At 27.6% G+C, this 23,752-nt stretch overlaps 1 protein-coding gene across 1 annotated transcript; it reads right to left on the minus strand.

The window, feature by feature from the left end:
- Window positions 1–4,656: 4,656 nt before the first annotated feature.
- LOC122505157 lies at window positions 4,657–22,629 on the minus strand. The gene is made up of 2 exons (XM_043616633.1): window positions 22,117–22,629; window positions 4,657–5,155 (listed from the first exon to the last, which is right to left on the minus strand). The coding sequence occupies exons 1-2, from the start codon at window positions 22,502–22,504 to the stop codon at window positions 4,818–4,820; spliced, it is 726 nt and encodes a 241-aa protein (XP_043472568.1). The 5' UTR covers window positions 22,505–22,629; the 3' UTR covers window positions 4,657–4,817.
- Between the last annotated feature and the right edge of the window lie 1,123 nt (window positions 22,630–23,752).

The following is a 23,752-nucleotide window of genomic DNA, read 5'->3' on the forward strand; positions in this document are numbered from 1 at the left end:
TGTTGTCCAACCCAAAAACTGTTGGAAATTTCTTCATTTGTCGTTTCTAGGCTTAAACGTTGAGAAGCCCGTCAGTCGGGTCTTTTTTATTAAGTTTTAAAACTTTTTCCGAAATATAGGAAGACTTTGGCAAAGTATGGGCAATGGCTGGAACCTGAAATCAATTTTTTAGGAAACTATTCAAATTTTTTCAGTTTTTTATGGAAAGAGTATGGCAAAGTATATGGACAACGGCTGGAATAAACTTTTAAAAATTTATTCTGTTTTTAACAAATTGGTCAAATTTAGTAATGGCTAAAATTAATTTTTGTGGAATATTTTTTAGCTTTCTTAAAAAATTTGTTTTTTTCTCGAAGTATGGGAAGAGGTTGGTCAAGTATGGATAACAGCTGAAATCAATTTTTGGGACAATTTTTATTTTTTTAACAAATAGTTTTTATGACCGTTGACCATATTTTGCCAAACTCTTCCCATAATTTGAAATATGAATAAAATTTGATAGAATAGTAAAGAATTTCGAAAAATTGATTCTAGCCGTTGCCCATACTTTGACAGACTCGTCCTATATTTCGGAAAATTAATAAACTTAAATGGAAATTAAAAAGAACTAACAAAAATTGATTCTAGTTTTTGCCCATACTTTGACAGTCTTATTTCCCTAATTCGGAAAATGTATAAAATTCAATCGATAAGTAAAATATTTTGGTAAAATTCAGTCTGACTGTTACCCATACTTTGCCAGACTCTTCCCACAATTTGATTCAAAAAGGGAAAATACAGAAAAAATGATAAAAAAAAAATATTGACGTAGTGAAAAGAAGCAAAAATCAAAGATTTTATTCTCATATCAAAACATCATGAAACGCTCGTGACGAGAACGAAGCAACAACTATCGCACGAATCCTATATACGAAACGGTTAAAACCTGTCCCCTCCCATTTATCACCACCTGTTGATCTCTCGAGTCACAACCGTTCCCGTTACTTTTCCCCCCACTATACTTCTTAGCCGGGAGGATAGTGGGATAGGGAAGTAGGAGGCTAATGGCTAATGAGAATCTGCAAGATTGTGGTGGGAGTAACCGAACAATATTCAGGGAAATGACCCACTAACCTTGATAAACGACGATGGCAATGGAGATGGAAGTGACGAAGGCCAATGGCAAGCATTGTAGCCTTCCCCCTCCAACAATGGCACACTAACCTTCTTTGCCCAAGTGAGAAGAATTTCTCGCCTCCCACTACACCTCATACCTCTTTTTACCATCAGCATTTCCTACTTGCCACCTTCTCTCTCTCCCCCTCCTTCTAATTTCTCTTTTCATTTTTCCCTCTCCATTTCCATCGCTCGCATGAACGTGACCCTCTTCCTATGTTTTTCGCCGAATCCATTAACCACGAGCGAACATATGGGTCATCGGCCTCTCACATGTGTGCGAGTCACATATGTGATACTATATACATCAAGTATCGCGTCTCTTCTTATTCTTCCTTTTTCACTGATCGACATGTGAAATTAATGTAATTCTTTCGGAAATGATCATTATTATTATTACTATTATTATCATTATTTGCTAAATGATTAAGGGTCGCTTTTTTGGAGGAATATTTTCGATTGCTAATGGAGAATCATAATTTTTTTAAAGTCGAGAGAATTTTTTTTTGCTTTTTTCTTTTGCAATTATGAGAATTTATTTTTTTAATCGCAAAATTTGAGAATTACATTAAAAATAGTATTTACTTTCAATTTTAGAATTATTGATTCAAATAGCTTCCTAACACTTTTGATTCATTTTTGTCTTAATTTAATATCCTTAGAAAAACTGTGTTAAACATAATAATTTTAATTCAATACATTACGTTTCAATCAATTAGAAAATATTATGTTTAATTCAAACATGTTTTTTAGTTGACTTCTTATTTTTGGATTAAAAAATTGTTTTTCTAAGTGTACTTCTAAGTTAACAGTGAGCTTTAAATATAAATTATTTGATTAAAGTAAATATTTACTTGATAATTGACAAGTAAAAGGGTATTCGAATTAAATAAATTTTTTTCTGTGCAATTAATTAATTATTTATATATAATATTATAATTACAGAATTAGATGAAAAACTTATTTCAAATCTGAATGCCCTACTATAACAGGGCTCATCTACTTAGCAAATTGTTCAATTTAAAGAGAAATGTCTTACAAAAACTGACATTTTCCACTTAAAAATTGTTGCGAATGTGGTTTGTCTAACCAAAGTCGACTTTACCTACTTAGAATTATTGAGAGTTCAAGAGCTATATTTTGAAAAAAGGAAAAAACTCTTATAAGGGTATATTTATTGGTCTCGGAAAATTTTTTAATTTCATATCTCATCCGCAATGGTAAGTAAATAATATTCTTAGTGAAACAATAAATAAATAAATAAATAACAAAATTTCTAAATGAATAAGAAGTAAGTAACTAAGAAAACAAGAAGAATAAGTAAAATAAATAAGAAACAAAAACATCATTAGCATTACTGCAATTATTAAGTAGATAAGATCAAATTTAAAGCAGACAATCTACTTAATTCAGAAAAAATTTCTTGAAAAATGTACTTAAATATAAGAACAAAAAAATAGTTAATTAAAAAATAAGATAAAATCAATATTAATTTCAGTAGACACAACTTTTGTAGTCAGACATATTTCTTCACTAACTACGAATTAAAAAAATTAGAAATAATAGAATACAGAAATAATGGAAATATTTAAAACATTTTAAAAACAATGGGAAAGTAGCTTTTTGACAGTTTTCAGTAGAAAAATCCTTTAAGTGTCCTTCAGACATATTTATAATTAATTTCGTATTAAATATACAAAACATAAGAAATGAAATTACTTTAAGAAAGCAGTGGTAAATAATTTTTTTATATTAGTTAAGTAGAAAAATCTTTTATAGTCAGACATATTTTCAGACATTATTTACATTCCTATTAGATATATTAGAAACTTTAAGAAAAACAAAATATCTAAAATATTTGAAAAGTAATATCAAAAAAAGTATTTCTACAAGTTTCAGTTGAAATTTTTATCAAGGTCAGAAATATTTTTATTTTTTATTAATAATTTCTTGCTTAAAAAAAATTAGACTTAATAAAACAAGAAAGCATTCTAAAATGTTAAAAAAAATGTATAAACTTCTTCTTACGCAAGTTTCAGTAGAAAAATATATCATAGTAAGACAGGATTTTTATTCATCTAATAAATAAACCAAAAATTATAAAAAGGAGAATTACTGAATTTTCTTATTAATTTCTTATTGTGTTTATTAAGAAATGAAGAATTCTGAAAATATTTCAAAACTAATAGAAAAAACTTTACTTTTAGAAGTTTCAGTAGAAGAATCTTGTATAGCCAGACATATTGTTATAATTACTTGTAAAATTAATTAAAAATACACTGTAAAAAAAGGAAGTTAAATTTTAACTCCTCAGGGGATTCTATAAAAGTCGCATCCATTGGGGAGTTTATGCCAAGGGAGTTGGATAAAGAGAGTTAAAACTTTACACCCTTATGCTAACTCCCCAAGGAATAAATAACTCTGGGTGTTGATGAAAGGAGTTAGTAAATTAACTTCCTTTTGAAGTTGATTTTTAACTCGAAAAATTTCACTCCCAACTCTCGCGTCCGTTAACTCCCTAAATTTTTTACAGTGTATTAAAAAAATTTGTAGTATTTTGTGGGAAATGGAAAAACCCCTTTTCTTTTTAATTCAATAGAAAAATCTTTTACATTTAAACATATTCTTTTTATTTATTCCTTACTGAGCCACAGTTAACTAAGAGGTGTTAAAAAGCGTTGGAGCTTAAATTAACACCAAAAAAGATTAAATTAATTCATTATTGGAATAATTTTTTTCATAAAAAATGTGTCTCAATCAAAACCAAATCATTCTAAAAACATTTTGAAAAAAACATGTTTTCTAAATATTTGAAAAACAAGAGGAAAATTTTTATTTGTATAACCGGAGTAGAAAAATCTTTTATAGTCAGACAAGTTTAATTTGATTTTCGTTTAAATAAATTCAAAATAAAAACAAAAAAGAATTTGTTTGATATTTTAAAAAACGATGGGAAAAATTAGTTTGCTGTGCTTATTTCAGTATCAAAAACGGCTATAGTCAGACATTTTTTATTACTTTTGTAATAATTCAATTAAAAATGATGAAGAAAGGTAAATTTGTTATTTATACAATATACAAAAAAAATTATTTATTTAATTTAGATTTTAAAAAGCTGATGATTTAATCGATCACTCCGAGTCAATTAGACCAATACCACTGAGTGATGAATTCAAAATTAATATTGGATTTTGAATGATTTAAAAATTATTTGAATTTTTTTCTGATTTACTAAACAATAATTAAAAATTATTGTATATTTAAATTAAGTAAATTTTAAATACTTTAAAAAACACAAAAAAATAATTTTTATATTCAAATTTCAGTAGAAACTTTGTTTATACTTTATAGTCAGACACACATTTTTCCTAAACAAAAAAAAATTCTTTTCATGTTTAAAATGTTAATCAATAAATCATTACACAATAACTGTCACAACTAACTGTAAACACTAAAATGTAAATTACATATATTAATGTCAACATGAATAATGAGCGGAAGTTATAAAAAAATGAGTAATAATTTATTGAGAATGATAGAATACAAGAGAATAAATAATTATATTCGACGAGTGAAATGATATGTGACAAGGAAAACGAGGAAGGAATAAAGGAGAGATGATGAGAGAGGAGAAAAAAACGAGTGCAGTTGAAGTTTTCCACTTATGGTACTTCCTGATATGGATATTGCTCGGCCGGATAATCAGGGGACCATCCTCTATACGGTTGATTGACTTCTTCTTGTGACCTGTGCCAATGATCGTGATAGATGTCATGGGGTTTCACTATTCCATAACTGATCCTAGTGGACAAAGGTGGTGGTGGTGTGAGTAGTGCTTTCAATGCAACTGCACCTGATAATAAAAGGGCCATCAGACCTGCTCCCAGACCTTTGATTCCAATGAGGCCAATTATCGTGATTATAATTGGCAGGATAATCAATGCCTTTAATTTCAATACCAAGAGAAGTGGCAGCAGGACCCTCTTCAATTTCGTTCGAGCTGAAAAATAACGGAGGCAATTTTATATTTTTTCCCATCTCTTTTTTCAACTTTTATCGACTAATTGTATTTTTTAAATTAATTTATGAATGAATTACTGCATTTATTTATTCACTCATTCATTCATTCATTTATTCATTTACTTATTTATTTTAATATTTATTTATTCACTTATTTATAATATTTTTTTTCATTTATTTAAATATTTATTCATTTATTTATTTATTCATTCATTCATTTACACTGTAAAACATTTAGGGAGTTAACGGACTCGAGAGTTGGGAGTGAAATTTTTCGAGTTAAAAATCAACTCCAAAAGAGAGTTAATTTCTAACTCCCTTCATTCAACACCCGCGCGAGTTATTTTTTCCTTGGGGAGTTAGCATTTGGGTGTGAAGTTTTAACTCTCTTTATTTAACTCCCCTGGCATTGACTCCCCAATGGGTGCGACTTTTATAGAATCCCCTGGGGAGTTAAAATTTAACTCCCTTTTTTACAGTGTATTTGTTTATTTATTTATTTACAAAATCAGTTTTCTGCTGTTAATTTCAATTCACGTTTCGATTTCGAGATTCGTTTTCTTTTTATTAATATTTTAAACAATCGCCAACAAAAATTTAAAATAAAAATCCAAAGGATTTTGTCGAGATTTTATCGACAAAAGAAAATATGAATTTTAAAAATCAATATTATTAATCATATTTTATGAATGGAAAAAAGTCATAATAAACAGTAAATCTAAAAAATTTTGACAAAAAGAACCTCCCATATGAAATTTTTTTTCTCATACACAAAGGAAAGATTTCTTCACCTGTGGGCAGGAAATAAATATCACGAAAAAATGCGACATTTGCCCCTCCCCTCTCTCTAAAAAAACACTATAGCTTCCAAACTTTCTTTGCGGAGAAAGTGAAGATACCGAAGAACGTCGATTATATTATTCCTCGTGTTTTTCTGAGAAGTCTGAAAATTAGTATTCGTGTCAAGTACAGCGGAGCGAAATTCTGTTTCTTCTATATACTACGTAGAGAAATATTTCTCTTTCCCCCTTTCAGAGAGCGAAAAAGAGGGGGCGTTTCTCGGAAAAAGAGAAAAATACAAAGAAATGAAACAGAAAGAAGAAATTTATTTATTTATTTAAAATTATTTATCGACAATAAAATAAATAAAGAAGAGGAAATGAAGATCTTATTTTATTTCTTCTTTTTTTCTAAATAATGCAAATTTCTGTTAATGTTAAATTATTATTCTTATTAATAATGTAAAGAAATAAATAAAACTCCTTCGATCATTTTTTTTCTTTTTTTGCTGGAAAAATAGAAAAAAATAAAGAAGGAAGAAAGAGAGTAGACCAAAAGAAAAATCGAAAAAAGTTTGTTATAGTTGGTTAATTTTCAAGTTTTAATATTTGAGACAATTTTGCAATTCATTGCAAAATTAATCAAATATTAATAAACTTTGAAATTCCTTTAAAGTGTAATTTTTTCACTCACTTCTTGTGCGTGAGGAAATAACTAATTTTGTTTCTTATTCCACATAATATCGTTTAATGTATATTATAATTCTGTCTAATATATTTTTACAATATATTAGATAGAATACCGAATATAACATTAAAGAATATTATAAAAGTAAATTCATTAAATTTTGTTTAGCCTTAAGTTAGATTTTTTTTGTACCGGAGGTACGGTACAACGTTGACGGTAAAAGGCAAAGTGGCACGGTGCAACGCCTTTAGGAGAGAATCTGGTGACACGTCTGACTCGCCCTGTGTCTCCCGCTCGACTAACTCTCGCTCTCGAAACCTCAACCGTACCGCGCTTGCGCGGAACGGGTGGGGGCAACTCACGCGCTGATTGGCTCTTGCCAAGGTGGAAGGGATGTCGCGGATGCGACTCAGCAGAGGAGAATAAATACCGCGCATTTTCCCTGACTCGCTCTCTTACCTCGCCAGTCTTCGACGAAGTAACACGTCTCTCAAGCCGAGAGACACCGACGCCTATGCGGCGTCGCTGACGCCACGCTCTCTCGCCAAACTGTCACTCTGCCAAGTGACGCTCTCAGCCGCCACTTCAACACCGACGCCTCGCCTGCCATCCACCTCAGGGAAAAATATTTGGGAAATAAATATTTTATTTGGAAACGACGTATCTTCTCTGTTCCGCTGGCCGCGGAACCTCACCATCTCCAACAACCTGTCCTTTTCAGGACGAACAACAACAAATTCTACATTGACAATTAGTCCTTTTCAGGATAAATTGTCAATCTTTTAACGGAAAGAATATTTTGGTTCAAAACATAAATCAAGACGTTCCTGTCACCCGGATTGAAGCAGAACGGGGCTACAACCGCTACCTGGACAACGCTCAGGTCACTGGCTCGCGTGCACTGACTCCTGCAGAAGGTGCTGGCAAGGACGACCTAAGGCCCATAACCGGGACCTTCCGAGTCCGACCCAGTTTCCCTCAGGTGAGTGCACGCCGCCGCCACCCTCCGGACGACCAGGTGACGTCACTCAACGTCGTCCCAAGGATCGACTCTTCAGGGGACTAGTGAAGTGACTTAAGGCCCGTAAGGCGACCTTCTGAACCGAACTAGTCCTCCAACGAAACCTACCCTGTGGATGGCCAAAGACCAACGCCAACGACCACATTCACGTTAGGGCGAATATTTGTTTCACGCACTCCCCTCTATTTTCTCCGCCTTTGAACCAGTCGCTCTTACTCACACCCATTGACCGGTATCAAGTTGTACAGAAAAGAGTACAAAAAGAGTTGTACAAAAAAAGAAAAGGTAGAGAGAAGAAGATAGAAAGGAGCAAGAAAGAAAAAAAGCATCCATCCTAAATGGAGATGGAAAAACCAAAAATAGAAAAATACAAAAAAAAATTAAAAAAAGAAAGGTAGAAAAACCGAAGGAAAAAGGAGGGGAAAAGAAAATAGAGAAAAATACAAGTTAAAAAGACAAAAAAAAGTCAAGAAAAATGTATAAAAGAAAGAAAGAGTAAAAGTGAAAAAGAAGAAAGGTAAAATGAGAAAAGTAGGAAGAACAGAAGATGCAATAAAGGAAGAAAAATACATATAAAAAAAGGAGAATTAAAAAGAGAAAATAGAAGAAAGAGAAAAAGTAGAATTAAGAAGAAACGAATATATATATATATATATATATATATATATATATATATATATATATATATATATATATATATATATATATATATAAAGAAATAGAAAAAAAGGAAAATGAAAGAAAAAAAGGAAAATCTAACTGAAAATAATAGAAAATCATAAAAGAGAAGAAAAATAAAACACAAGAGAAACAGTTTAATTTATAAATTAAGTAGATAAATCTTTTATAGTCAGACATACTTTTTACTATATGTGAACGTCCACATGAAAAGGGCCCATTTTGGCACTATTGGAGTTATCTATATGGGCGTATTCCTGGCAAAATTTGGAAAATTTTGAGTGGTCTTAGAACTTTTTTTGGTAAAAATTCGCTAAGTTACGAAATTTCAAAATTTGGAACGCAAAAAACCTCATTTCGAGAAAAACGGAATTGAAGATTGCGATATCAACTAATTGTTGTATCTCTGGTTCTTCTTGGAAGTTATTCAGATAAGAATTGTTTCTAGTTCAGGGCACCTTAAAGATAAAAAACCAACAGGTTTTAAATTTTTAAAACCATCCCCCCTCTTAATTTTGAAAAATTTCGTACTTAAGTACTAAAAATCGACAATATGGGCCCTTTTCTAAAAAGGAGAATTTTTCTATTAAAAAACCATTTTTTACAAGATTAATGATTAGGTACAATTTTATTGTGTAATTTGAAGAAAAATAATATATATTAAACTTATTAAAAATTTTTTGACAGTCTCTATTATGAAAAAAATGACGCAATATCCAAATTTTTATTTCGACAATTACAAAAAAAAAAAATCAATATCTCTGGTTCTTTTGGGAAGTTATTCAGATAAGAATTTTTTACAGTCTAGGGTACCTAAAAGATTGAAAACCAATAGGTTTTAAACTCTTAAAACCATTCCCCCCTCTTAATTTTAAAAATACGAAAAACCGACAATATGGGCCCTTTTCTAAAAAGGAGAATTTTTCTATTAAAAAACCATTTTTTTACAAGATTAATGATTAGGTACAATTTTATTGTGTCATTTGAAGAAAAAGAATAGATATTACACTTATTAAAAATTTTTTGACAGTCTCTATTATGAAAAAATTGACGCAATATCCAAATTTTCATTTCGAAAATTGCAAAGAAAAGATTCTAACTTCAATATCTCTGGTTCTTCTCGGAAGTTATTCAGATAAGAATTGTTTACAGTCCAGGACACCTTAGAGATGAAAAATCAAGAGGTTTTAAATTTTTCTACACCTCCATTTTTAAAATTCGGATTACTTTTGCAAATGACCGACAAAATGGGCCCTTTTTATTTTTCTAAAGAACCAATGAAATCAAACAGTTAAATTATCGATAAATTAATGAAAACCGAATGATTCGACTTGTCAAACATGTAGATTGATAATAAGAATTAAAAAAAAATTTAAAATTTTGCTCCAAAATTACTAAATTGCGATTATCTCGAAAACTGGAACCGACAATATAGGCCCTTTTCATGTGGACGTCCACAATTCTCATTAAATAAATGAAAAATATTCTAAAAAGAGAAAAATTCTATTAATATTTTGAAAAAAATGGAAAAAACTTTTTATTTCTTCTTATTTTAGCAGAAAATTTTCCGGAAAGCACTTCTGAAAGTCCTCCGAAAATCCTTCTACAAAATAAAGATAAAGGAAAATTTCTAAAACTTAAAAAAAACAAAGGCAATAAATAGTTTATTTTCTATTTTCAGTAGAAAAATCTTTTATAGTCAGACATATATAGGTGTTTTAAATTTCTTATTAAATAATTTAAGAAAGAGATATCCTTATTAATAAAATCAGATGTCTGTCTGTACATTGCTTAAAACTTCAAAATGTTAACATGATTAGTTATTATGGACATCAGGGATTCCAAAAATATTCTTAAAAAATTTAATGTATGTACGTATGTATGTACGTATGTATGTACGTATGTATGTACGTATGTCTGTCACAAAAACTTTGTACCCCAATCACACAAAAACATGTAAATCGATTTAAGTCCAACTTGGTAGGTTATTAGGTATTGACCCAAGGAAGGTTTATAAATTTACAGATTTAAAAAATATTAATTAGAACGGGAGATATTCAATTTCTTCAAAAAATTCAAAAAATCGAAAATTTCAAAATTTTTAATTTTTTCATGGATTGCTTTTAAAGTTTCTATACTTGAGTATCACATGTTATTTAGTCACATTTTAGCATAATTTTGCAAAAAATAAAGTCCTATAACTAATATGTAAGTATACAAATGTTTTCAAAAAATCAAAAATTTCAAAATTTTACATTTTTCATGGATTGCTTTTAATCTTTCTATATTTGAGTATTACATGTTATTCAGTCACATTTTAGAATAATTTTGCAAAAAATACTATCCTATAACTAAGATGTAAATATAAAAATATTTTCAAAAACTTCAAAAAATGGAAAATTTCCAAATTTCACATTTTTAATGGATAGCTTTTAAACTTTCTAAAATTCAATATTATATGTTATTTAGTCAGATTTTAGCATAATTTTGCAAAAAATACTATCCTATAAGTAAATATAAAAATATTTTCAATATCAAAAAATCGATACTAATTACTATGAAGTTTAATTCAGTATAGTATTTTTGGAGTCTCTGATTATTATTTTGACGTAAAAATAGTGTAATTGAGAATTATTTATCAAATTAATCTAATATTTTCAAGAATTTCAGAAATATTGAAAATGCAAATTTTTTATGATTAAAATGATATTGCAGGATGTCAAGAAATTGTAAGTCACCTCTGATACAATACAAGCATATTATATGCCACTAGGCAAAAACTTATATGTTAAAACGTTTTTTTTTATTTTAACTCTAGATTTAACTTTTAGAGATGTTTTGAGCAATGTAAAGACAAAAGTTAACACGGTGTCTATTTTATTTAACAAAATTTCCTGCTTTGTCCTTTTTCACGGTTTATCTTTTTTTTGTTAAATTTAAATTTACTTGATTTTATCCATAAATAAATCTACAAATGGCTATAAAAATTTACTTATTTTTATGAAAATACTCTTTCTTAAGTTCATATAAAATATAGATTATATTACTAGCTGTCGTACCCGTCTACGACAGTTTTTTGTTTCTACTAATACATTTAACAGGGTAACTATACCAAACGGGGAAAACTGGAAAAAGCTGGGAATTTTCCAATCAAATTAAGAAAAAGTTTCATTATATTAATTCGCTTTTAAAAAATTGCTTTTTACTTTAATTTTTATTGATGTATAATATTTATGAAAACAGACCCGGGTCAAAATTTAAGCCCTACTTTCGGTCTAAAATATAGGTCTTATGTTAGGTTTTAGCAGTCGTAACCTTTGCGATACAATTAGTTCCAATTAGACTCTACTATAACTCCAAAAACTGGGTGGGAAATTTGATAAATTTTTAATGCATTAATTAAAGTACTACAAATTGACAAATATTGTTCTCTGCATTTGAATTGGTTAAAATAACTAATTTGATAATAAAAAGTCAATCACTGATTCAAATAGTAATATTTTCCTACTGAAATAGCTATAATGGTACCTAACTAATTATTATTTTTTTCCGGTCAAATTAAATTCCTGAGCTATTTCCTTATTTTCCAAATTGGTAGACACACTGTTAAATGTATTGGTAGAAACTAAAACCCGTCGAAGACGGGTACGACAGCTAGTTTTTACATAATTTGAGTAGAAAAATATTTGCTAGTCAGACATTATATTCTTATTATTTTATTACTAAAACTTATTTAAAATAATAGAAGCAGAAAATTTGTAAAATATTTTGAAACTAAATTTTTTGTTTTTAGCAGTTCCTTTTGTTAACTGCAGCAGAAAATGTTTTACAGTCAGGCATATTTTTTTGAAAATTCTTATTTAACTAAGTTCAAATATTTAACAGAATCTGTAAAGAAATATCCCTTATTATGGGTTATTCTTCAACCTTTTTTACTACTAATAAATTTAAACAACAAATTGTTGAAAAATAATGACAAAGTAAGTGTAATCCTTCTACATTTTTTTTGCATGGGTCTAAGATAATTTATGAGTATTTCAGATTTCTTTTTGCTATATTGTTATTTTTTAACACATTTTTTAATTATAAGTTTTATTGAATAGTGCATAACCCACACTTCGATTAATTAAAAATGTCTGAGAACAAAATAATTCATCTAATTTGACACGACACTGAAAAAAAATTTTTAATTTTGGAATATATGTTACCGGTAAAACCCGAAGTCCAGGCATTTTGCGAAATCCCTAGGCAAATCGGGAAATACCTAAAATCTTAGGTATTACTCAAATTTCCTGGACATTTTCAGGTATTTTCCGAATTGCCTAGGCATTTTCGTAAATTTCCTAGGCATTTCGCGAAATGCCGAAGTCGATTTAGGCAAATTGAAAAATTTATTGAAACCTTTAATTGTGAACATATATTTTTTGCTGGTTATTTGTTGCAGCATGTCAAACTTACAGGATTTTTGCCGTAGATTATGAATCTGTAAGTGAAATTGTCCCATTACGTCTCAATTTTGAGAAAAACGAGGTCAAAGTGTCAAAATATCCCATTTTTGGCACTTTTTGAAGCACTATAAAAAAAGAACGCGACGTCATAGAAAGCTCAAATATATCTTAAATGAGAGCTCGAACCCTCAACTTTAACATCCAAAATCAAAAAACTACACTCTAAATCTGAATCAGTGAAAATTTCACTGATTTCAATTCAGTGGCCCAGTTTTCTTTAATTCATCAGTGGGATTTCACTGACAATCAGTGGTTTTTACTGATTCTCAGTGAAATTCCACTGATTCATCAAAGAAAACTGGGCCACTGAATTGAAATCAGTGAAATTTTCACTGATTCAGAATTAGAGTGTATGTAGAAGTAACTCAAAATTGTGGGGAACAACTTTTAACCGCGTGCGCGCCCATCAGCTATTATTTCAGTTAGCGACCATATAGGGTAAATTAATAAAAAGTTGTTCCCCACAATTTTAAGTTATTTCTACATGGTTTTTTGCTTTTTGATGTTAAAGTTAAGGGTCCGAGCTCTCATTTAAGACATATTTGAGCTTTCTATCACGTCGCGTTATTTTTTATAGTGCTTCAAAAAGTGCCAAAAATGGCATATTTTGACACTTTGACCCCGTTTTTCTCAAAATTGAGACGTATTCTTGTAGCAACATTTTGTCGAATAGTGTAATAGACTAATAATTTTGTAAACAATCTGTTTACATTAGTATGCGGCTTACAAATGATCAACTTTTCATTTTGCCTAAATCGACTTAGGCATTTCGCGAAATGCCTAGGCAATTTGAGAAATACCTAAAATTTCTAGGTAAAACTCGAATTTCCTGGCCACTTTTAGGTATTTCCCGATTTGCCTAGGCATTTCGCAAAATGTAACACTGAGAAAACTGGAGTATTAGACTAAACATCTGGAGGGACAAATCGTTGATATTTGAGAGTTAGCTATTGGATAACAATCTAAATGTTCAAATACACCATTGACAGATATTCGTGCCATTTCTCTTGGAGGGAAAATGAGTTTATAACAGAGGGACAAATTAACCATCTTGAGAAATCCCTTCCTTATCCGGCGCGAAATGAATAAATATGGCAACCTAACCCCTAAATTAAATACATAAAATGTCAAAAAAATAATTTCGCGCGCATCAGATCGTACACATTTTCTGCGCAACTTTTAACCCTCAGATATAATGGGAGAGAATATACAAGTAGATTTCCATTATCAATTCAAAATTTATTTTAGAAGGACTATTCAACTCTCTTCATAAGCAAAGAAAACATACACTTTTTGAACCTCTGAATTTGACTCTCCAGTTTTCTCAGTGAACATAATTATATACTAAAATAGAAAAAAAAAACTTTTAATGTCAGTCATATGTCATCTAAATATAATTTTTATATTTTTTATTTTATATTATATTTATATTTTATATATAATTTTTTTGGAAAGAAAATTGTAAAAAAATATTTTTTAGACGATTTCAGTAGAAAAGTCTGTTTTGGTCACACTTATTTCTTTATAATTTCGTTTTCGTATTAAAATAATTTTAAATAATAAAAGAAGCAACATTTTTTAAGATTCTGATTAAAAATAGGAAAACCCTATTTTTCTTCCTTCATTAGTAGAAAAATCTTTTATGTCGAGACAAAAATATTAATTTATTGAAAATAATGGAAAAAGAATATTTCTAAAATACTTTAAAACTAATTATTTTGTTTTTAGCATTTCCTTTGTTAACTGCAGTTGAAAAATGTTTCATAGTCAGACATATTATTTTGAAAATTCTTATTTAAAAAAATTAAAACCAGCAAAAAGAGCAAAATTTCTTCATTATTCTGAAAAAATAGAAAACTTGTTTCATCACAAGTTTCAGTTAAAAAATTGTTTCTAGTCAAACATTTTTTGAAATTGTCTTATTTAAATATAGAGAAATAAATAGAGAAGATAGTCAGAAGAAATAAAGAAGAGAAAAGAAGGAAAATGAAAAGAGAAATAAAAAAACAAACTAAAAAAAGAGAAAACCGATATTAATTTCTTTATTGAAATAAATAGAAACAAATAAACAGGAAAAACAGAAAAATAAAATGTGAAACGAAGTAAAAAGAGAAAATAAGAAAGAGACAAAAATAAGAAAACAGACAAAGAAAGGAGAAATAATTGCGAAGCAGAAAAAGAGAAAGTAAGAAATAACAAAAGAACCAGAGAGAAAGAAACTCCAAAAAAGGTCTAATTTAGGTACAAAATTTTGGATATATTTTTCGTGAGAAACCTCCAAAGGTGTGCCATATTAACAAAAAAAAAGAAGAAAAAGAAAAAAAGTATTAGCTTTGCGTATGTCCTCGAGCCTACTTTCTTCGTATGTCGGCATTCTCTTTCAAGGTCTTTTCCCCCCATTATGGTTCCCCTCATTCTCGCCTGTCCCAGATAAATCGAAATCCTCCTTCGTCCCCTCTACCAAATACACCGAGCAAAGAAGGCGCAATGACCTCCTTCGCGTGAAACTGATGTTTGCCCTTTCTCCTTTTCAGCCTCCCAACAAGTTGACGGATCTAAATAAGTGGCACAACAACATTACGGCTTTTTGCTCCCGAAACTTTCGGCTTATCGATTCACTATATATATATAATACACATACAGATAATTTTAATAAGAATTCCCTAATGTGATTCCTTTGCAGGTGTGCTTTTAAAAAATTCTTCTCTCAATAATTTTTATTTTAAGTATCCTTTTTAGAAAAAAAAATTAGCAATTATTGACAATTAACAGGTGTGTGTGAGTGTGTGTGTGGAGAGATGTCGGATTTTTTTTCGTAGGAACAAGAAAAAAATGACGGGAGAAATTTTTTGAATGAAAGGTGCTGTCTGACCAATTGGGAAGTAGGATGATGTTTGACATACTTTTGTGCCTATGCGCGTTATCGTTCAGGACCTAGTTGATGCCGATTGGTGAGGGATTCGAAAGGAACTTTGCTATAAAATTATGCCACGCTGACATCGTTGTCATTCCAGCTTGGAAGAGCGAGCAAGGCCAAGGTTCCTTTATATGATCACCTTGGAAAGTCGGAAACGCTGATTGAAGATCGAATGCCTTAGTGATCTTCCGCATAAATGTAGTTAATTTTTTTTATTTCTTCTTTACATTTTAAAAAGTGTCACTTTGTAATTTATTTTCACTTTACTTTGATTTATATAATTTGTTTTAATTTTGAAATAAGTTTATTTTAAATTTTGATCTTTACTTTATCTTTATTCGATTTTGATCTGTTTTCAATTTTTATCCATTTGCAATTTTGTTCTACTTTCAATTATGATCTATTTTCAATTTTTATCTGTTTTCAACTTTTATGTTTTCAATTTTCATCTATTTTCAATTTTTATCTATTTTCAATTTTTATCTACTTCCAATTTTTATCTTTTTTTTAATTTTTATCTATTTTCAATTTTAATGGGTTTTCAATTTTGATCAGTTTTCAATTTTGATCTATTTTCAATTTTGATGAGTTTTCAATTTTGATCTATTTTCAATTTTGATCTATTTTCATCTTTGCTTCCAATTTTGAAAAGTTTTTAACTTTAATTTATTTCCAATTTTTCTGTTTTAAAATTTTTATCTTTATTGCATTTTGATTTTGTTTCTAATTTTTATATAATTTTAGTTTTAACCAATTTTCAATAGTTTTATTTATTTACACTTTTCCATTTCCAATAATTTTCTATTTTACATAAATTTTTATTTAATTTTGTTTTTTTTAATTCTTTTATCCAAAAAAAAATCTAGGTACAATTGCACTAAAAAATATTTTTATTACATTTCAATTTTGTTCAATTTTTTTCAATATTTAAGGGCATTTGAACCTTGATGACGTTACACGTTGTGCAAAGCATGGGTGACGTCATCAAGGTTCAAATGCCCTTAATATAATTTTTTTTAATTTTTTAACTTTTGGTTTTCTTTTTAACATTTATTTTATTTCAATTTTAGTTAATTAAATTTAAAAGAATTTGCACTTTTTTAATTTTGTTTGTATTTTAATCTGCAATCAATTTTGGTCTTTTGTTTAATTTTCATCTTGTTTCAATTTATTATCTTCGTTCAACAAAATTTATTTCAAATTTAACTTTTCTATTTAGGTATCTTAATTAAATTTTAGTTTCAAAAAATCTTAGGACTTTAATTTTCTTTCAATTTTGGACTTTTGTTTAATTTTTAACAACTTTTAATTCTTTATTACAGTTAAACATAAAGTTTGTTGCAATTTTTTTAATTTTATTTTGCTTATTTCCACTTGTTTTAAATTTGATATAATATTTATTTTCACATTTTTTCAATTTGATGTTTTTTAATTTTAAATTTTAATTTACTTAAATTTTTAATTTCTATTAAATTTCGAGTTACTTTGAATTTTTTGTTTTCTTTAAATTATTTTATTTTTAAATGTTCTTATGTTTATCTTAAAATCTATCTTGAAATCTCTCTTAAAATCTTATTTTAATTTCAATTTAATCGAAAAGTTTTACTTATCTTTTAATAATTATTATTTCTTTATTTATTTATAAACAGGCAAAGTTATTATTATTTAAATTTTCCATCTTCTTTTCAACATTTTTGTTAATATTTTAATTTTTACTTTATATTAATTTTGCATTCATTTCAATATTAATTTATTTTAATTTAAAACTCATTCTAATTTCAATTTCCTGATAATTCTCAATTATTATTAACTTTTATAACTTATTTTTAATATTCATCACTTTATTTAAATCACAATCGTTTTCTTAACTTCAGTTTCATTTTCATTTAAAACATTATATTATATTCATAACAATTAAATTTATTTTTTGTACTTTGTGACAAACTTACTTTTTCAAGTTGTAAAATTGATTCAGATGTTGTTAGATTTGGTAAAATAAATAGTAAAATAGTAAATAATAATTTTAGTTAAAAATTAAAAAAGTAAACAGATAATAAGTGGTATGTATACAAAAAATTAATTGCAAAATTTATAAAAAATACTACCAGTTGTTATTTAAAATTTTTCACGTATAAAGTTATTTGTGCTCTATTTAATTTAATAGTCATTACGTTGAAGTGGAAAAATCATTGAAATGAAACTGATACCATACTCCTCTTTAACATTGTTTAATGTAATTAGGCTGATATGAAAAGTTTTCACATATTCACATAAATTATATGATAATTACTTGGAAATAATATAGAAAAAACTTAACCTACGATATGCGCATTTGGTATATAACCCAATTACTGATAATAAAAGCAATTCGGTTAATTAGTTCGGGATGATAAATTTTCCAATTTAGTTAAACAATTTATAAAAAAAGTAGAAATTATATAATCAGTGGAATTCAAGTCTGGTAAAAAATTGTTGGCTAATTGGTATTTTATAAAAATAATTATATTCTTCTACTATTTTTCCTTATTTTATAATAAATTCTTGAACGTAAATTAATTTTTGATAAAACTATTTGAATATAGAAAAATCATTTTTTAGACGGATTTGTTTCAAACTGAATTTTTTTTAAATTTTAAATAAAAAATAAAATAAATGGGTATGAAAGAATAAAATAAAAGAAAATCAAATTTCATTTATTTACTTAAAATTTTTTAAATTTAAACAATAGTGAAAACTGTATCTTTGATAAGGTCAAGTACAAATAGTCGGCTACAGTCAGACATTAAAATGTTTAAAAAAATTAATGGCAAATAAAGTTTAAAAATAAATTATGTAAAGTAAATAAATTAAAATAAAATTTACGAAAACTATGAGTAACGTACTAAAGTAGTTTTTATTCTTATTATTTATTATTGTTATTAAACACTAAACAATAGTCACAAGAACTTTATCATATTTGTAAAACTAATAAAAATGTTCAATTCGAAAATTAATTAATCAGTTGATACATAACTGTACAAAAGAATTATAAAAATATTTGAAAGATATGATATGTGAAAAATAAATAATTAATTAGTTTATTTACTTATAAAAACAGAAAAATAATTGAGATTCAATACGCAACTGAATAAAACAGTAATACCAAATTGCACAAAAGGAATTAGAGTATTTATTAAATAGATAAAACAAAATAAATAATAAATTAATTTAAAAACAAATTATTTAAAATTAATTAAAATATAATTAAAGCACATTTTCATAAATAAGTATAAAGAAGATGGAATAAAAATAATATATATACATATTACTTTTGGGGGATTCCACGGGTAAATCACACAGTTGTACGTGAGAAGTTATCGATTTGTCTCAAAGTTTCTAGACGCATTCTACCTTCAAAAATACTCAACTAGCCAAAATTTCAACTTCCTATCTCATAAAGAGCATTCACAATTGTTAATTTCGTGAAAAGTGCTATTTTTCATAACTAAGATTAAGAAATCCATTTCTACTTGAAAAAATGTCAATTTTGGTCTTAAAAAAATTGGAAAAGTACTAGTCGATGGGAAATTTTCCAAAGAATCCAATGCCGTTACAATTCTTGAGATATTTCTAAATTTCATACGGTCGAAGAAATTAATGACTTTCCTCCCTGTCGTCTGCTATCAGAAAGCGCTATTTTTGTGCATGTGGGATAAAAACTTCTTTTTTAAACAAAAAGTATAACTCAAAAATATCTGTTTCGATTTGGCTCAAATTTTCAGGAAAAATAGTTGAAAAGCCATACTTTCAAATGATTATACCTGAAATCTATAATTTCAATTAGAGTAGAATGGGGTGAAAAAGCCAAGGTGCAAAAAAGCCATTTGACTTTTATTTAAAAACTGTTAAACCGATTTATCAGCCATTTAGAATATAAATTAATACTATTAGGTAATACGCAACTTTTGATTCTAGTTTGGATGTTATACCTATAGTAATATAGTTTTTATTGTAATTTTAATTTTTGAGTTGGTCTGCATATAATATTTCGATAAACTTTTCGAACACATTATAACCTGTTTAAGTGAACGGGTAATAAAAGTAAATGTTTGTACCTACATAAGGAGAAAACTATACTTGACTATACTCAAAACGTATACAATGTTAATTTTTGGAAATTAAACTAAATTTAAAATTTATTTTAGCTTTTAGAAAAACTGGTCTCAGGGGGTCAAAAAGCCAAGGACAAAAATCTATTAAATATTATGTGAAATTCATTTGTTTTCTACTCAAACACGACGAAAAAATAGTTTAAAGTGCGCTAAAAAAATAAACAACGAAAAAATGGTTGCAACAAAATATGGCAACTGTGGTGAAATTTAAAGAAGATTTTAAAAAAGGTACAAAAGCTTGGTACTGCAAATCGAAAACAGGTAAACTTAACATAATACTCAATTGAATGAAAATTTTCCGAGGATTGTGAATTTGGGCTCATATTTTTTCTATATACAGCTGCGTATATGAGTACAAAAAGGCAATAACCGTTAGGAAACATTGAAAAAAATCGAATTATCTCACTATTTTGCAAAGATATGGCTAAAAACTAAAAATTCACAGATTTCCGGTATAATCGTTTTAAAATTTAAAGTATGGCTTTTCAACTATTTTTCCTGAAAATTTGAACCAAATCGAAACAGGTGTTTTTGAGTTATACATTTTTTTAAAAAGCAGTTTTTTTAATCATCTGCACATGCGTTTAGAAATATTTAAAAAATTCCAACGACATTGGATTCTTTGGAAAATTTCCCATCGATTGTAGTACTTTTCCAATTTTTTAGACCAAAATTGACATTTTTTTAAGCAGAAATGGATTTTTTAATCTTAGTTTTAAAAAATAGCACTTTTCACGAAGTATTGACGATTGTAAGTGCTCTTTATGAGATAGGAACTTGGAATTTTGGATAGTTGAGTCTTGAGTATTTTTGAAGGTAGAATACGTCTAGAAAATTTGAGACAAATCGGTAACTTATCACGTACAACTGTGTGATTTACCCGTGGAATCCCCCTTTTGTAAGACTTATTTATCTAATATATTGTGTAAAATTATGGAATGAAAAATAACTTTTATTTTACATAATATAACTATTAAATGTAATCTAGTTTCTCCGAGTGTGAAAAAACAAGAAGATACTTTAATTATTACGTATAAATGCAGGCTATGAGCTTAGTAGACCAAGTATGAGAGAATTCCAAGTAGACATAAATTTTCATGTAACACTTGTGTTCTTATACAGCGTAATAAAATAATGTTCGTCGCTCTCGTATACACTTTTCATTATTTTTAGTTTTCAAATTACACGCCTGTCGTATTCGAAAATTTTACTACCAATTTCTTTTGGAAATAGACGTTTTTCAATTAACTTTTTAAGTTCATAAGAAGAAATTTTCACTACGAAAAATTATATAAATATTTACTTTTATGCGCCTGTCCCATCAGTAAACTAACAGTAAACGATTCATTTTAATTTCATAGTAAACTGATCCTTGTTCATTGTTCACTTGCTCATTCTGATAAATATAAATATTTTCAACTTCGAAAAATTATGAAGATTTTTTTGAAAATTATATAAAAATTTTGACACTTTTATTGATATTTTATTTCCTTTTTACACTTTTATCAAAATTTCTTGAAAATTAAATAAAAAGTGTTGATTTTTAAATAAGAATTTTGAAATATTTTTGAGTATTTGAAAAATTATTAAAATTTTGACGAACTCTTGCAAATGTCAAAAATTATAGAAAGTTATTCGAAAACTGCATAAAAATTTCGACAAACTTTTTAAAATTCGTTATAAAACGGAAATTTATTTGAAAATTGGACAAAATATCTGATGCAATTTACAAATTTGAAAAATTATCGAAATTTTCCGAAAATTGAATAAAAAATTTGAATACAGTTTTATAAATTTGATAAATTCAGAAAACTTTTCAGATAATTGAAACAAAATTTCAAATTTCAATTTTTTAAATTGTTTCAATAAATGTTTGTAAATTTTTAAAATTACTGAAATTTTGATAAAATTTTGTAAAATCTAAAAATTTTGAAAGCTTTTCCAAAAACTAAATATAAAGATTTTGATAAATTTTTTCAAATATTTAAAATTATGGAAATTTTTCTATAAATTACATAAAAATTTTGATAAATTTGAAAAATTGTTTCAATTTGAATGAAAATTAAATAAAAATTTTCATACATTCTATTCAAAAATCAGATAAAAATTTTGATTAATTTTTGATAATTTATTTAAATTTGTTGGAAAAATATATTTAAAAAAAATTACTTTATATAAATTAAGTGTCATATACTTTACCTTCAAAACTATTGTGAGTCAATTCACGAAGTTGAAATTCAATATTTCTCTCTCCAATTGCTCGTCCAAGAAAATCAGCGGACGACCCATCATGAGGAAATGAGACTTGAATTTTTCGACATTTCAAAAATTCATCAATCCTCCTCACCAGAGGATCACTAGTCCCATTTTCTAAATTCAACTCTTTTTTCTCTTCCTCATCTATGGAAATTTTCTCAAGACTAATTATATTCCCATAAATATTAATTGATTCCTGTTTATTGAGTTCATCCAATTCATCTCTCAATTTAGTTTCCATTAATTCTAAATTTTTTGTATTTACATTTTTCACAGGATTCCCAAATACAATTGTGGTACCAAGACACAAAAATATCACTAGAGTTTTCATATTACTTAATTTGTTTTTTATTTTTAGCAAAAAATCACTTAATAAAAAAAATTGTTCTTTTCTTTTTTCGACGAATTCTCTTCAAATACCGACAACGACGAACGATTTTTGACTGTTTTTGCCCCCCGGCAAATTTTTCTTTTATATATAACAGTTGCTTGTGGTGGGGAATTTGTGAACCATTTGGCAAACCTCGTATGGGACATGAATGTTTTGAATTTTAATGTCTCGTATTGAAGACAGTGCATTAAAATTTCATTGACATTGGTTCGTGACGTCTCGCTAGCTGTGACGATTTTCCTTTTTATTCGGATCACTTTCAACCCTTGGATTTTAATACAAAAAAATTTTTTCATTTTAATTCATTTATTACTATATTTCATTATATTTATTTATTATACTAATTTTTGCTTATTTTCCTCTTTTTTCTTTCTTTTTACTTTTTATCTCCTTTATACTTCTTTTTTATTTTATTTATTATTTTTCTTATTCAGTTCTAATTATAATATTAAATAAAAATGAATCAAGAGAGAATAAAAGAAATACAATTTTTAATTAATTACATAACAACCTACAATTATTTATAGAATTTTCTATTCTTTTAATTAATTCATGAATGACCTTCATAAATAACTACAGTTTCAATTATCGAAAATGAAAACGAAGAATTCAATTTTCTCTCCATTTGGCTCATTAGCATTTTCTAATTAATTAATTTTCTCCTAACTGGAAATTATAAAATGATTGATGGGGAATCTACTGAATAAAAAGTAGTCAGATTCCATAAGTGTATTGGGAAATATCCGGTTTCAAAAAAAGAAAAACAATTCAACGTCCACTCAGTCTTTGATCGATATGTAGATATCGTTTCTTGACTTTCAGGTGAGAATTAGTTTTCCTCGTTCGTCGTGACACCGAATGGCATGCAAAGACATGGCCCAAATTTCGTTGAAAAGAAAAAACATACATACAAATATATGTACAAGAGTCAAGTTGACAATAATGAAAAGAGTGCAGACACGAAATGATGGTGAATTATAAACAATGAATGGAATATACAAAAAGAAATCACACACGGAATTCGTCTTTAATTGTCCAATTTGAATCGCATTCATATATGAATTTCTATTTGTATGGGGAATCATTTTTTTCTCACACACACAAATTCATTATTGAAACATATCACGTAACACTTCTTCAAAAGCCTTTGTAAATTTTCACAAAGGGTACAAGCAACAAAGAATACAA

Source organism: Leptopilina heterotoma, unplaced genomic scaffold (genome assembly GCF_015476425.1).
Source record: "Leptopilina heterotoma isolate Lh14 unplaced genomic scaffold, ASM1547642v1 Lhet_347, whole genome shotgun sequence".
NCBI classification, from domain to species: Eukaryota; Metazoa; Arthropoda; class Insecta; order Hymenoptera; family Figitidae; genus Leptopilina; species Leptopilina heterotoma.